General features: G+C 36.7%; 4 protein-coding genes across 4 annotated transcripts; 3 read left to right on the top strand and 1 right to left on the bottom strand.

Moving 5' to 3' along the window:
- Window positions 1-29: 29 nt before the first annotated feature.
- LOC143464484 (uncharacterized) lies at window positions 30-1878 on the bottom strand. The gene is made up of 4 exons (XM_076962264.1): window positions 1721-1878; window positions 1443-1610; window positions 881-943; window positions 30-666 (listed from the first exon to the last, which is right to left on the bottom strand). Exons 1-4 carry the CDS (start codon window positions 1799-1801, stop codon window positions 490-492), a joined length of 489 nt encoding a protein of 162 aa, XP_076818379.1. The 5' UTR covers window positions 1802-1878; the 3' UTR covers window positions 30-489.
- A 2732-nt stretch (window positions 1879-4610) lies between these two features.
- LOC143466034 (uncharacterized) lies at window positions 4611-8143 on the top strand. Its single transcript, XM_076964609.1, has 10 exons — window positions 4611-5542; window positions 5791-5967; window positions 6064-6138; window positions 6250-6315; window positions 6510-6614; window positions 6748-6804; window positions 6978-7106; window positions 7205-7261; window positions 7440-7499; window positions 7774-8143. Exons 1-10 carry the CDS (start codon window positions 5333-5335, stop codon window positions 7954-7956), a joined length of 1119 nt encoding a protein of 372 aa, XP_076820724.1. The 5' UTR covers window positions 4611-5332; the 3' UTR covers window positions 7957-8143.
- Window positions 8144-8966: 823 nt separating this feature from the next.
- On the top strand, window positions 8967-10706 carry LOC143466132 (uncharacterized). Its single transcript, XM_076964751.1, has 2 exons — window positions 8967-9260; window positions 9442-10706. The coding sequence occupies exons 1-2, from the start codon at window positions 9165-9167 to the stop codon at window positions 10228-10230; spliced, it is 885 nt and encodes a 294-aa protein (XP_076820866.1). The 5' UTR covers window positions 8967-9164; the 3' UTR covers window positions 10231-10706.
- A 1829-nt stretch (window positions 10707-12535) lies between these two features.
- LOC143466107 (uncharacterized) lies at window positions 12536-14568 on the top strand. The gene is made up of 4 exons (XM_076964722.1): window positions 12536-12786; window positions 13226-13393; window positions 13644-13676; window positions 13851-14568. The coding sequence occupies exons 1-4, from the start codon at window positions 12586-12588 to the stop codon at window positions 14001-14003; spliced, it is 555 nt and encodes a 184-aa protein (XP_076820837.1). The 5' UTR covers window positions 12536-12585; the 3' UTR covers window positions 14004-14568.
- Window positions 14569-14906: the final 338 nt, after the last annotated feature.

The following is a 14906-nucleotide window of genomic DNA, read 5'->3' as shown; positions in this document are numbered from 1 at the left end:
GATATGCGGTTTTTACGTCATAGTAGCACTTCGAAGAACATGGCATTTTATTTACAACAATGCTTCAAAATAGAATTACATGTCTCACGCTTACGCAAACAAATGTATTTACAAGATATACTTGCGCTGTTTCACGCAACTTTTAAGTGCAATGGTAATAACTTTTCTGCTTACAAGAAATTTATCGCCACAAATTTCAGCAAGCAAAATCCACTGGATGATTGTGTGTTTTGGCAAGGTGTTTACAAAAAGCTTGGAACAGAGCTCGTAAAGTGAATGCTAATGCATATCTGATTATAACTAAATGAAATTCGATAAGGCTCTTTTTAGTTCTGCGCCATAAAGCAGTTTAAAGTTACATACGATGGATGTGGTTAATATCTGTTCCAAGATTTACAGAAAAGCTGACCAGAAATACAAAAATTACACGATTTTCACATATAAATGACAAAATAGTGAGACACTGTACCCGAAACTGAGTCATTCTCCTCAACGAGTACCTTGGTAGAAGCGTCGAAGGTATTCCCGCTTCTTAAGCATTTGCTCTTTCACGCAGGTTGGATTGAAAAGATCTTCAGCTTCAGCTATCACACCATCTTCGCTTGCTTCCACCTCTAGCTCACCCACCAGGCAAGATTCCAGAGAAATTGAGATTTCTTGCCATTGCTGCAGCAGTAATGTGACGGTTAATGACGAATTTCCTAATTATTGTTTCAAGAGAGTTCTGACAAGTAAATTTATTTTAATTATCAACGACAAGAAAATTTAGTATGTTTGAAAATTAAACAAAAATCAACAATTAAATTCATCAAAAATTTGGCTACCTAGCAAAACTGTGCAATACTTATTAGTATTAGAAAACTAAAAGCAATTTACTTACAATGTTGTCTTCATCGGTTGTGCTGTAGTAGCTGTCATGGTTATAGGGGGGCAAATCAAGTCTCTGCGCAAAAAGACAAAACGATAAAAAGTGAACAGCAATAGATCGAAAAACAAGACAAAACAATTTAGAATTCCACCTCTGCCGCTTTGCCACACTATTGCGGCATAGTCTCTTAAAAAATCAAATCACCGTCTCTACAAATCAAACCACTGTGTCACACTGTGCTACACCATTGTCATCAAATCATAACCACATCGCAAATTGCACACCACCACTCACAAGAGTCACTACCACCACTCACAAGAGTCACTACCACCACTCACAAGAGTCACCACTCACCAGAGTCACTACCACCACTCACCAGAGTCACTACCACCACTCACAAGAGTTACTACCACCACTCACAAGAGTCACTACCACCACTCACCAGAGCCACTACCACCACTCACCAGAGTCTCCACCATTAGTCACCAGAGTCACTACCACCACTCACCAGAGTCACTACCACCACTCACCAGAGTCTCCACCATTAGTCACCAGAGCCACTACCACCACTCACCAGAGTCGCTCCAGAACAATGTGTTCGTAGCTCCTCGTATTGCTCCATGTAATGCTTGCTCCTGATCCCAAAGAAAATTGCAACAGCCACAACCCCAAGGAAGAGTAGAACAAGCAGAATGCTGCAACAGGATTTCTTCCTTTCGTTTCGTGGCGGAACCACAAGAGCCTTGAAAGCAAGAGGAAACATTTTCTTTCTACCAATATTTTTCAAATTTTCATAAATTATGCCAGAAAAATAGGATTTCAAAACTATGACATCATCAAATGTAATTATACCTCTTGGTTATATGAATTTGTCATGGGCAGGGGTAATTCGGCGCGGGGTTCTTTATTAGTTATGGCAACTTCAACCACCATTTTTGCTATGTTAATTTATTGCACGTTAGAAAAATAAAAGCTATATAACAGAAAGAAAAAAAAACAAAAAGTTAAGGAGCACTCTAGCTTTCACATGACTAATTCCTTCCAAAAAGCAGTCATCTGAGGTATTTCAAGATCTGATGGGTCTTTCTCGATTTTCTGACACTGAAATTCCTAACAACAAAGTATCGGATATACACATTCCAAAACATCTCAAACAATTAGAATATACCTAATCTCCTAATAAATCGAGGACCACAATTCAACATTATCCATAAATATTATTTGGCTGTGTAAAACTTCAATACACTCGAGCTACTTCTCTGATGTGAGCCTACTGTACAATCGCTCTACTTTTTCAAGAACCTCATTTAACTGAACCATTTTTTTTCTTCAATTTTCTTCCCGCTATAGCTGACAACCGAAACCATATGAGCATTGAGCACACGATTGGATGGTGCTCAATAACCTCTCCTACGTAAGCACATCTCGTGACTGGTTATAAAAGAGGCAAGGTGGCGGAACGATGGCCCGATTCGTTGTATATATGTTCTTAAAATAAATATCGCAATCTGCTTAAATAACTACCAATCTGTTCCCAAAATAGTTGTCCGCCAAAGGTTGCTGTAAAGGACTGGAACAAAATAATACAGCTTTACGTCTTTTCATTTGTGAAAATAGAAAGACGTTAAAAGCTTTTATCTGCTGCTAATACTTAGCTCGTAACGATTACAAAGTTTTCTCAGAATTATTACCTCGCAACAAGTATTACGAGCGCTAATCATAGCGAGATAACACTGTTATAATTTTAACACCAGTAACCGTTTTTATAACATTTATGCGTATAGGCTGTACTTGAAGTACGAGATACAGAGTTAAGCCAACGTCATTTGCATGGAATGGCTTGGACTATTCGACATAATATTAAAATAATGGACAAGACTTCTTCCAACGCATCAAATCAAATCACAATCTTTACGCGCAACTGAGCGTACTAAGCAGAACGCGTTGGCGCTTTTCAAACGGAAATACGGATTTCATACGGACCATTACACAAATAGCGTCCTGCTTCAAGGCGAAAACTGTCTTCTTGTTCGAATAAATAGTTTTTGAATATGAAAGTTGAATAAAGTTTGGCTACAATGTTAAATAATCATGATATCCGATTCATGTTATAACGTCAGAGACGCCGCATGTTAGGTAATTGATACGCGATGGATACATGGATGGATGGACATGAAATATTTTTTCTAATACAGTATGACGTAATTTCCTCAAGTTGGCTGAGGTTCATCGATTTCAAATTGAAATTGCTGGTACTTAGAAATACCCCGGAGAAGACGTGTACCAATTTATTCACGAAAAAAATTTAAGAAGGAAAAGTAGGTACATAGCCAATAGCTGGCAAGTTCTCTCCGACCCAAGAAATAAGATATTATAACCTCGGTGGAATCAAGTCAGGTGGAATGAGGTGCATCTTACTGGAAAAAATCGCGATAAACGACATGCATTTAACTTGTTACGACAATCCAACAAAAATCTGACCAGGAAAGTCTAAAAACGACGTATTTTAGCGTCGGTGGAGTTACTCAGAGGAAATCTGTCCCTGGGTTCGGGCTAAAGTATTGTGGTCGTTTCCATTTAGGGTTTTACAATAATTTTGGAAGATTAAAATAAAGTAGAGTGTTCAACTTGCACAGCGACATCTGTGAGTAAAATAGTTTCAACTCCTCAACTTAAGGTTTTTCGTACCACAGACAAGACCTTTATCTATAGTTCTATAGTTTTCTATCTTCATTCATTGGAGACATGAAATGCCACTCCCAAATCTAAAACTAATTTTTAGTGAAGTTCCTGGTACTATTGCAGCACTGTTATCTATCCGTGTATTGTTGTATATCCGTATATATTTTTATATGTATATTTTATCCAGTCGATAATTGAAACACTTAATTTCAAAATTTGCCTAAGTTTGCACGCAAGCGCCAATGATAAACCGCTTGTTTATCACGAGCAGGTGTCACAGGTGTGTATGGTATTTTTACGGTTGGTAATGTCAAGAGATTTTTTTGTCTTGCAAACTGTTTTCAACAGCTATTATTACTAAATCTGAAACTCCTGACGCATAGACCTGTTTTGTGACGTAAACGTGACGTTTGCTCAAGCATGAAAGGTGTTTTTCATATTGACGTGAAGGCAACGAAACAAGCCCGTTTCAAACTGCAGAAAACATGTTTTTTTGGTTCTTGTGCTGTAAATGTAAACAGAACAAAACTGCAATCCACATAACACGTTTTCATCTTAAATACCTGAAAGTACAATAAATCATATCTTCACGTTTTCATCTTTGAAGATATATGCTTTGCCAGCTCGCACCCAAATTTCCAAGTGTTTTATAATACTATGAAATTTGCAGATTCTGACTGCTGTATTAATAAGTTCTGATTCAAAAGAACTTGACCAAGTGCAAATAAAAAATAGATATAAGACCGTGTAATCCGCAAACGAAGTTTAAACAGAAACTACAAAAGAACTCGCCTCGTTCTCATTTTGTCAACATCTTCAGATCCTTAAGATTGTGACGTCATCATCTCGTCTTACCATCATTTTCTGTTCCTTGTGAATCATGGTTTCATAATAGTGGGTGCTGAAAAACAAATTTACCTTTTCTTTGGGTAATATTCGGATTGAACTTTTTCGCGAAAATTGGACTTGTTTTGATTCGTCAGATATTTTGCAGTTTAAATGCCGAAAAAATATTGTCAGGCATGTCACAATGTTTTAGGGTCGTGGTTCCCAACCGGGGTGCCATTTACGTTTCGCAAGGGTGCCGCAAGTTATTGCGCAGTAATCACTAGTCCAGGAAAACGTGTCAGGAAATTATTTTTATTTAATGCAGAAACTTTTTGGTTTGACTGCGGGTGCCGCCAAATCTTTTGATTGTTTGCAGGGTGCCGTAAGCCAATAAAGGTTGAGAACCACTATTTTAGGGGTGCGTGAGCCGGAGTGCATGTAGCAGAAACTCATAGACGCATGTTTCCCTTGGGGCTGATTATATAGAATTGAGAACTCAAGTTAAAGGAATCAATTTAGCATTTCCAAAGCAGAAGTGACGTTGAAAATATTTAAAACAAGTTTCTTGTAAGAAACAATGTTACAAGTAAACAAGTAACATCGCGTCTTAATAAAGATATTATGTGCGTATATACAGACAAGATTCTTGTCTTTTGTGAATGTTGTAGGAATGAGTAAACGTTTATTAAGCACTTAAGAAAAGCGGCGGTTGTGCTTCGCAAGTTCATTGGACACTTACTTAAAAAGAATACTTTCGCCCAAACAAGGCAGTTTATACTTTATGTAGAAATTACTTAGCGAGGGGTATAGCGCAAGGAAGACGCTTATCAAGATCCCCTTCCAGACTATAAATTTTAATGTCACAGCGTAGCCTAATACCTAAACAACATATTCCGGTCACAGAAAAAAAAGTGTTTCGTAAACTAAACTTGCATTAAGAGCATAAAGTTTAACATGGTGTCAGAAAAAGGACAGAACTCTGCCAAAAAGGAAACTTTCCAGCGAGAATTCGTTCCACTACCTGGATTTTCACCAACAGACGAGAAAGACGCTTTTCCTGTGAGCATAGAAGAAGAATCTGTGAAAGTCGTGATGCCGGATGATCAAAAGAGGAAGAGCAAGAAATACAGTTTTTCTGCTTTTTCGGCGGATGCCATATTGACGGTATAAAGTGGTGATAATATGGTTGTTTGGTGATTAAATTAACAGCAATAATCCCCTCAGACCTTCTATCTTAAAATTTTCAATTAGAAAATTATAATACAGACATAATTGTTTCTGTATAGTATAGTATAGCCGGGAAACTGCTTGTCATAAACAAGATGTTTTTGTACAGCATAGTATCTTTCATTTAACCTTCAATGCCCCTCCAACAAGAAAACTATTTTCTGCAAAAGTCATTATTATAACAGAGAGAAAGAGCGGGTCAAGCATTATTGGAACCGAGGCGCCACCGTCTTTACTGCGAGGCTTTGCTTTTCACGCTCATTATGATCTTGGCTGGAAGTTGTCTTTTCTTTGGCTTGGCCTTCGGAAAATATAAGAGACTCTACAACGAAATACGGATGGATTGTTTGCCGGCACAACAGGTTACTCACTTTTTAACTGTAGCCTATAGGACCTCATTGCAATCTGAGATATACGTTTTTGGGACGGATGGTGTTGTTAAACTCTTGTTCTTTCAGATGTTTGAAGAAGATTTTCTTCCAGAAAACACCAAACCTATCCCTATTAGTACTATGATGCCTTTTGAGGAATATGTAAGTACTTTTAAGAAACCGGATCATATCCTTCTTGTTCTGACTATGTTTGCTTCTACGCGCAAAGTGCTAAAATAAGAGTAAAATAATAAAACCAAATTTTTTAATTAGGGAGCTTCTTGGCAAGAATATGAAGAAAATATGGAAAATGAAAGCAATAACCTACCAGAAACGGAGGTCAGTGTCAACCAAACTTCTTTAAGCAGAAGTAATACTGTAACATGGATTTAAGTACAATAACGTCTTGTGCAACTAAACACAATTGCAGTCACAACAGGTTAAATCGTGTTCTCTGTTTTGTTTCTCTCTAGTCAATAAACAGACTTGGTTTTTAGGTTTGTCGTTTTTAAACAATTGTTTGTTTTCATCAGGTTCTTGACGAAGAAGAAATGGCGGAAACAGAAGAAGAAGAAAACAAAGTAAATGATTTTCCAAACAGCACTTCCGTCTCTATCAACACCACACCTGAAAATTATGTAAGTGTCGTTCGCGGCGAAACAGAGAGAGTAGCGGTGTAACGGGCGTCCTTCCGGCCTTAAAATAGTGTTCTCCTATGTGCGACAAGAGATTGGCAAAGTGTTAACAATAAAATCAAATTTGTGAATCCAGGGAGGCGGTTGGCAAGAATATGAAGACGATGAAGACGACAACCCACCAGAAACGGAGGTTTGTAAAGTAAATGCCTTTACGCAAAAGTGTAAGTATGAATTTCAAGATAAAACGGTGTCTCGCAACTAAACACAGTTCCAAAGGTTAATCGTGTTTTCCCTGTCAAATTATATAACCGTATTGTATATAGAAAATGATTTGGATTTTACGTTTGTCGTTTTTGTTTTCAGATTCTTGAACAAGAAGAAGACGAAGAAAAAGAAGAAGAAGAAGAAGAAGAAGAAGAAGAAGAAGAAGAAGATAGTCTTTCAGACACCACTTTCGTCCCTACCACCACCACCACACCTCCTGAAAATTATGTAAGTGTCTCTCCCGGCATAACAGAGAAATTTCCGACCGACCTTAAATGCTCCCCCTTACATCGCGGTAAGATATAAAAACACTTTCTTTATATTAGGAACCCTGGGAGGAAGGCGGTGTCGCTATGTATACGGGCCCAGAAGAAGAAGGCAATGTAAGTTATAATGTGGTATCAGTTATGAGAGAACTGAAATTACAGACATTTGCAGTAGATTGTTACGCAATAACGCCAAATAACTTAAGACAAGCCACAGACGAATATATTTACAGTAGACAACGATACACAAGATTGTCTGTGTCATGTAAAAAGTAATACGTTTTTTTTTGTTTAGTATGAACCAGATGGCGAAGATAACTACAGCGAGGCAAATGAAGAAATGGAAATTGAAACCGTGAGTAAAAGGAGAAGTTGTGATAAATTTACCGCGCAATTCATCAACACATCAGTGCTATACTTATAAACATATTTTGCGATAGAAGTACGTTGACCTTTTGCAGGTGTGCCGCGTATATACAAATACTGATGCAATATAGTATAATTTTGTGCATACAGATATTCATATTTCAGCAAAACAATTATACAATGTATAGCACTTAAAAGCTTCAAGTGGTACGTTATAAAAGATTTAAAAAGATGTAAAATCCACCTTTTTATTAATATTTTAGGTTCACTGGGACAGTGAAATGATCAACGAAGCTTGGGGCACCCTTGCTGAGTATACTGAAGAGTGTGTTCAGTCAACCGGAATGGACCACGTGATCAATTCCAGCTGCATGCGAGACCAGATACTTCTACTTAAGGAGATGGTCGGAAATTTAATAATACAAGAATCTTTAAACGAGTTCTGAGACTTTTGCTATTTGTTCAGGCTGTTTAACTTCTATCTCTCCAGTATTTTGCAATGCTTCTGTTATACATTGATGTCCGCTTTGTGAATACGATTTCGCTCTTTGTACTCTTTTGTTGAATTTTCTGTTTGCTTTTTTTGTCTGATATTTTGTTGTGAAAATTAGAGAATACAAGAGTTGAATGGAATTTCACTTGTCAATATCACTTGTTTGACTTGGCTTTAATAAGGTAATGTTTTAATACAAACAAGACAAATGATGTAGGTTTACAATTTCATGGATGGTGCAAACAATAACCGCATGAAATTAAATATCTTCACATTTTCTTGTTTTTCTTTTTATCAACAACGCAAGAAATGAATAATTTAAATGGCTTTAGAAAACCACCAATGTAAAAATCAACGTCATTAATTGAATAAAGAGATAAATGGACATTCTGGAGACGCTTTAAAGCTGTATGCGTTCTTGTTTCGCTGCTTACGTTTTAACGCATTGACAAGAAAAATAATAGAAGCAAAATAACAATAGATTAACTTGAGCTGATTTTTAACTATGCTTGCTGAAAATAATTGAGCAATGAAAGTGTACAAGTACCAAGAGATGGTGTGAAGAAGGTTTGCCCCAAGTAGATTCTAGTATTAATGTTTATCATAGTAAGAATATACTCAACAGAAAGCCTTTAAGTCATTGCATACCAACAAGGAAACACATCAATCTTAAAAGAACATTAATGAGATTTATAACTATGTTAGCACATACGTCAACGTAATGCCATATGCAATTTTATTATGTAAAATACACAGACGTATTTTGATCACATGGTTTAAATCTACGATAAAACAGCATTCAATTACAGCGTGACTTATTTGGAGATAATACTGGCCTCGTTATGAGCATGACGTAGGTACTTCATATATCATCCACCCGTTAGTTTAATTGTTCTTCATATTTTAAATGTGTGGGTAAAGCGTATATAATGGTGACCATAAAAGCTATTGAAGAGCAAGAAAACTAAACTAAGTGGTGTAGATGGGATCACTTGTAGTTAATGTAATTGTGGTTTGGTGTTTGTTTTTGTAAGTTAGCAAACCTGTTAATCTATGCTAAATAGATAATAACTTAATTCACCAGAGCTTAAGGCTTATACCCTTTAGGAAGTTATTTCTTGTTACAAAGGCACCAATCAAGCTCTTACACAAAATATTGCGATGGTTGCCGTAAAAGCAGCAAATTCTGAAGATGGCAAGAATGCAGACAACATTGAAAAAGAAGAAAGTAATAAACCAACGCAATTAGTTTCAAAGGTAGATTTTTATATGGTAAAGTATATGACCCGACTATATTATAGATGAGTTGTTTTGTTTTTGTCTTTTAAGCTTGGTTAAAAAGCAGAAGATTATAAATTAGCTACCTAGAGGTAACTTAAAGAAAATACTAGTGATGGTTTAAAACATAGTAAGTTTGTATCAATATTTTGCTTTACAGCAACAGCAGTTACGCTTCAAATCGAAGGAACGTCTCGGTCTTTTTATGAATGTTGCTGGCGTGATGCTGTTGCTGGTGCTCTTGGGCTGCGTTGCCTTCTTCGTGGTTTCCTGGGTCAAGCATCCATCTCACAAGGAAGACAACGATCAAGAATATCCGGTACAAGAGCCAGGGCGGCATGCTGCGGCGAGTGATGTAAAGACAACGAGGCAACCGCAGACTCTGATGAAGCGGTTGAATCAATCGCATTTGGAATCCTGGAAGACTGGCGTAAAAGAAACAGCTAAAAATATCGTCAAGAAACGAAAGCCGCACCACACACTCCCCTATTTGGGGCTTAAAAAAAATAAACCTTACTTCGTCATAAACGCCGAATTCACAGTGAGAAAAGGTAAACCAGGGAAAATTATCAGCTTTCCTTCTCCCGAAAAAAGAGAAGAGAAATTGACAAACAAAACAAGCTCGCCACCCGGCGGTCATCGAAAAATAGTCGAGAATGATCGCAAAAATTTGCTGGATAAAATCCAGAAGTCTCTTGCAATTCCGAAAAGAAATAAGCGTGGGAAGAAAACGAATCCTCACCGCAAAAATCCGGGAAAACGTCATCAGCACCACCGACGTCACAACCGCAAACACTTGCAGGGACAAAAGCGAGACGATAAACAAATGATCGCTCGTCACCCAAACGATGTTTCTAGTTACTTTGACGCAATGAAAGGGACATTCCGGCAAAATACAGGGATCAATCATCGGAAAGCTTCAATTGAGGCAAACATCATCGGGATATAAACTAATGTAATAACTAATCACAATGCACAGTTGTGACGTATTACCATAAGCTTGGATTTGTGATCCCGGATAATTGAAAACGATTTCATAAAGTTACGGTTTAACTTTTATTTTTGAATAATGTAACGGCTTTTGGTGATCTTTACAAATATTGGTTGTGATTTCGTAAAGTTGTTGTTTATAAGTTGTTGATGTATCTACTGCAAATTATTCCAGCACATTTTTTATAGAGGCCAGATTAAATTAGTTTTTATATCGTAAAAATTATAAGCTTAAAAATATATGTATACAATACACATAAACTCTGATATGCTTGTGTATACGCGCAAATGTAAATACGTTTGATTGATAATACAGATACAACTAGGCCTATCACCGGATCAACCGGTACGTTGACAGTGGACAAGTTGCTTTGTATGATTTCGTTTTGTGTAATTTTCCAAGCATTTGTAAATAAAAATATCTTTAAAATTCAACACACCAAATATGAGAAACCCACCAGCAAAGTGAAGTTCAGTAGGGAAATAACTTTGCAATGTTAAAAGTCTAAATTGTCACAAAATCGGATTCTTTTAGAATTTCAGGCATTTAACATCGCTATAATCTTTTAGCGAAGCTCTGGATGGTTGCACAGAAACAACCAACCTTTTGCTTCGATTGTTGCAGTTTTGCAGGTGACGTCTTTAACGTAGGCGTAAATGCTTTGTGACGTTATAAGCTATGCTGAGGTTTAAAATCGCCCACTGTCTAAATTTGCAACGTCATGCTTCTGTTGTCGACGTTTTAACAATAGCAGTTCTCGACCCTATTAATAGCTTCTACGTAGGCTTCTGTCCGTGACTATTTTCTGTGCGAGTTTATTGTTCGTTCAAAAATAAATCGATCACATGCCACAGATGGATTTCGCAATGTTGTAAATATAACCATACGATTCTGTATAGTTGATAAATGAAAATTTATTGATTGTGATTTGGTGGTAGATTTCTTGTGCCAAGTGTTTTATTCCATGAAAGATCATTTATTTATCTCTTTCACCAAAAGGATTCCATCGAGATTTTCTGCATAACGCGTTTGTCATCAAAATCGACAATAATTTTAATCCACCTGATAAGCCACATACCTTCCCTTTCAAAACAGATATAGAGGTAAACAGGTTAGAACAGAAGGCGTATAGAAAACCATTGAAATACTTAAAGAAAAACTTACTGCACTGTATTTATTTTTCGATTTAGCGTTCACATTCAAATATATTTTATGATAACAGTAAATTATTTTTTCACTATTAACTGTAGAAAGATTGTTCGGTCAATGTTAGCGTTTTGCCATCTTTTCTGCAAAGCTAATAACAGACTCGTATATACGACAGTGTGTGTTATTTTATTGTCCACGTATTTTAGCCTACAGCTATAACCATGGCGAATGATGGGCAATCGTCATAATGCAAGCTGTTTCCAAATAAGGTACGGTAGTTGCAAAAGTAACCCTGTGCAAGTTGACGTGTTATTAAAGCCTCTGAAAAATGAGGGTATTGTGAATATAACTTGTAAGAATGTAAGTTAATGTAAGAAAAAATCTTGCGTGTACGTGACGATGAAAATATCTGCCTGATTGAGCATGACAAGAGTGCAAACTGTGCGTTTCAAACAGACATTTACACAACAGCATGCAGGATTGAAAAAAGCAAAGTCTTTAAATCCAGTCAAGAGCGAAACGAGACACTTATTTGAGCTCGCAGATGCGGAACCACAGCGAACGAACTCAAAAGTATTTCTATTTATTTCATTGAAATTTTGAAGAGCTTCATCGAAGCATAAAGCAATTCTTTGTAGAGACAGTATTTTACTGCAATTCGACTTCTTCAAAACTTGAAAATTCCAATAAACTTTGAAATACGTTTGCATTTGGACACCGACTGATAATAATCCAAGTCCACCGTAAATCGAATGCTTTTTCGATTTTATCGCTCCAGTACGAATGCTATATTAAAGGCAAATATTGACAGAGCAGTTTAGTGTGCCTTGATAGCACTTTTGGTAATAATATTAAAATAGAGAGATTTTTATCTTGAAAGAAGTAATAAATTTGCTTTGCCTAAATACAAAAGAATGGAAAGCGTTTTGAAAAGGCAACTGTCAATAAAGTTTATCGTTAACGGGACAGAGATGTTTAACGATGGAGTGGTTGCTGGTTTCAAAGCAGAGTAACTTAAACAAGCGACGAAGGAGTGCGAATGCTTTATCCAGTTCCGTCGACAAGGCAACTGTGCTGTGCGTATTAAAACCAGACCTTTAATTACTGTATAATCCAAATTGATTTTTTTTTAGATTTTTTTAAGGAAAACAAAACTTATTAGACATGGTTGTTGAAGTAGGGGGTAACAAAGGGCAGGGTGAAAAACCAGCCCCGTTTGAAGATGTCCCACTTCCAGGCGTGACGATGAACAACGAAAAACCTCCAAGCTACAAACAAGATGCACCACCAGATTATAGGCAGGTTGCTGATACGATGCAACGACCTATCAGCACCATAACCAACCAGGAGAATGGAAATGCATGCGTAAGTTTTTCGCTGTTAAGCGGTGGCCTATAAGCTTACTTGATTTTCCACTCATACCGAAAGCTGTAAAACAGTTTATTTATAATAACGCATTCCAAAATACAGTACTATTAGTATGGGATAATATGTTTCCACTGCAATAACCAAAACCTAAACTCCTGGATAGTATAAAATCTCACTGCGGTATTGTAGGTTATTTTAGAGTTTACAAAACGTGCAATTTCCCAGAGCGGCATCTGCTTTTGAACAATATAGGCTACTTTTTAGACCAGCAGGCCGTATAAAACCTGCAAAAAATTTGTTACGTGTTTTTCTCGTTTTAAAAGCTTGTGTAGAAATTCTCCAAATGTTACGTGACGTAATGTATAACATAAAGAAAACCTTTTTTAAATCGTGAATAGATCTTACATCAACGAAAAACCTTGTTCAAAAATTTTAGGGGAGAAAAAAACGTTGCTGTAAAGGCAAGAAAGCAAGGTTCTGTGGATTCTTCGTCTCGCTGCTCTTATTTGCTTTACTGGGAACTTGCATTTACCTGGCTGTGAACAACCATCACTACAAGAAAAAGTACAAAGAACTGCGAATGACATGCGAGAAAGATCATGTGGTATGGAATCATCAATTTTATTTAGAATATCAATATTATTTAGTCAATATTATAACTCAGATACAGTAGATCTAGACTGAAACCTTTTTTGACTCTGCTGTATAGCTTATTAAGTCCTAAAATACATTGTACACTGTATAAAATACGAATCTGAAACATCAGCTAAAATTTGTATGGTATTAAAAAACCGATCGTTCGCGGTCTTACTGTGTACCAATTGCATTGCAAATTTGTTCAATTTTTTATGTAGTTTGAGAGACCAGAATTCATACCTGAGGACATGGTAAGTAGCCTTAGGCCTAATCATTAAGTCTTACATTTTAACAGTTTTAATTTAAGCGGTTGGCTTCCATATCACATTTCAGGTTAAAAATTCAGAAAAAAACTTTTAGTTGACCGACGTTGGCTGACGGTTTTCTGCGCAAGAGAGATCTTAATCCATTTCATCTAATTTTAGGACGAAATTTATGGAGAAAGGTTATATGACTTTGTGGATGAGATCAAAGAGTGTTTCACAGACAATCCCAGAGATGATGTTATGAGGTGCTTGAAAAGGCAAATAAGAAAACTTCTGACAGAGATGGAAGAACGTGATGATGGATTTCCTTAACCTCCAAGGAGGTAGCAGCAATCATGAGTCATTGACGGAAAATTAGAAATTACAATTACAATGTTTAGTCTGCTTGTAAATATTAGGAGTTCATGCACTTACAATGTATCGAAGAGGTCGTGTAAATGGCGTTTCGATCTTAGCGTTTTTAATTTCTTTTCTTGTATGAGATTTCACAGATAAGAAAAGATGAAAGCAGTTTCTTAAATTTGTCAACAACTTATCTTTAAATTGTTTCTATCGTAAGCTGTAATTCAGAAAAATTAAGTAACTTTACAAAATGGTTTTACGTTACACCTATATGCTACAATTGAAACGTTCACATTCGTCTTTCCTTCTGTATATAACTATCTTTTGCTTTTTCGTACATATTTATCTTCATGTAACCACCGCTATAATCAAAGATCTTTAGGTTCAGCAGGTTGCTGACCTGCATGGAAATGCGGGCACCTCGGTAATCGCTGAACATTAGTAAAAACGCATCATTAGCAACGGATCACGCACTTTGTAATTGCTTGCGTCTGTGTGGCTTTGCTCAAGATTTCAATAAAATCAATGCTGGGTACTGGTAGTTCTGCTCAATGCCTGGTGTGTCTTGTCTAAGTTGAATAACTGTTACGACAGCTGTACAGACCACTGAATCAAATCAACTTGTGGAGGAAACAGTGATACGGTTAAGCAGAATTCTCCCAACTTTGGAGAGAAGGGCCGCAGCCAAACATAGGGTCGCTGGATTGTGACATCATAATGCTTGTTGTCGTTTCATTGGCCCTGATTTATGGTTTAAAATATATGACGTAAAAGCCTGTAAGCGTCACTGATCCGAAGTCAACGATTCATATGGGTTCATTTGGCGCCATCCGTGGTCATTTTTCTTTTTAACTGTTTGTGTGTTACTCTTTT

The sequence above is a fragment of the Clavelina lepadiformis genome, chromosome 7, assembly GCF_947623445.1.
Source record: "Clavelina lepadiformis chromosome 7, kaClaLepa1.1, whole genome shotgun sequence".
NCBI classification, from domain to species: domain Eukaryota; kingdom Metazoa; phylum Chordata; class Ascidiacea; order Aplousobranchia; family Clavelinidae; genus Clavelina; species Clavelina lepadiformis.
Note: the sequence above shows the minus strand (reverse complement) of the source record. Positions and strands in the feature narration are given on the sequence as shown.

Bases quoted from the DNA above. Each gene is read 5' to 3' on its own strand.
- LOC143464484 (XM_076962264.1), bottom strand. From the start codon at position 1,801: ATGGTGGTTGAAGTTGCCATAACTAATAAAGAACCCCGCGCCGAATTA. The intron at 1,611-1,720 runs GTATAATTACAT...CTTGCTTTCAAG, and splicing joins CAAATTCATATAACCAAGAG to GCTCTTGTGGTTCCGCCACG. The intron at 667-880 runs GTAAGTAAATTG...TTACTGCTGCAG, and splicing joins CAACCGATGAAGACAACATT to CAATGGCAAGAAATCTCAAT.
- LOC143466034 (XM_076964609.1), top strand. From the start codon at position 5,333: ATGGTGTCAGAAAAAGGACAGAACTCTGCCAAAAAGGAAACTTTCCAG. The intron at 5,968-6,063 runs GTTACTCACTTT...TTGTTCTTTCAG, and splicing joins ATTGTTTGCCGGCACAACAG to ATGTTTGAAGAAGATTTTCT. The intron at 7,500-7,773 runs GTGAGTAAAAGG...TTAATATTTTAG, and splicing joins AAGAAATGGAAATTGAAACC to GTTCACTGGGACAGTGAAAT.
- LOC143466132 (XM_076964751.1), top strand. From the start codon at position 9,165: ATGGTTGCCGTAAAAGCAGCAAATTCTGAAGATGGCAAGAATGCAGAC. The intron at 9,261-9,441 runs GTAGATTTTTAT...TTTGCTTTACAG, and splicing joins CAACGCAATTAGTTTCAAAG to CAACAGCAGTTACGCTTCAA.
- LOC143466107 (XM_076964722.1), top strand. From the start codon at position 12,586: ATGGTTGTTGAAGTAGGGGGTAACAAAGGGCAGGGTGAAAAACCAGCC. The intron at 12,787-13,225 runs GTAAGTTTTTCG...CAAAAATTTTAG, and splicing joins AGGAGAATGGAAATGCATGC to GGGAGAAAAAAACGTTGCTG. The intron at 13,677-13,850 runs GTAAGTAGCCTT...ATCTAATTTTAG, and splicing joins AATTCATACCTGAGGACATG to GACGAAATTTATGGAGAAAG.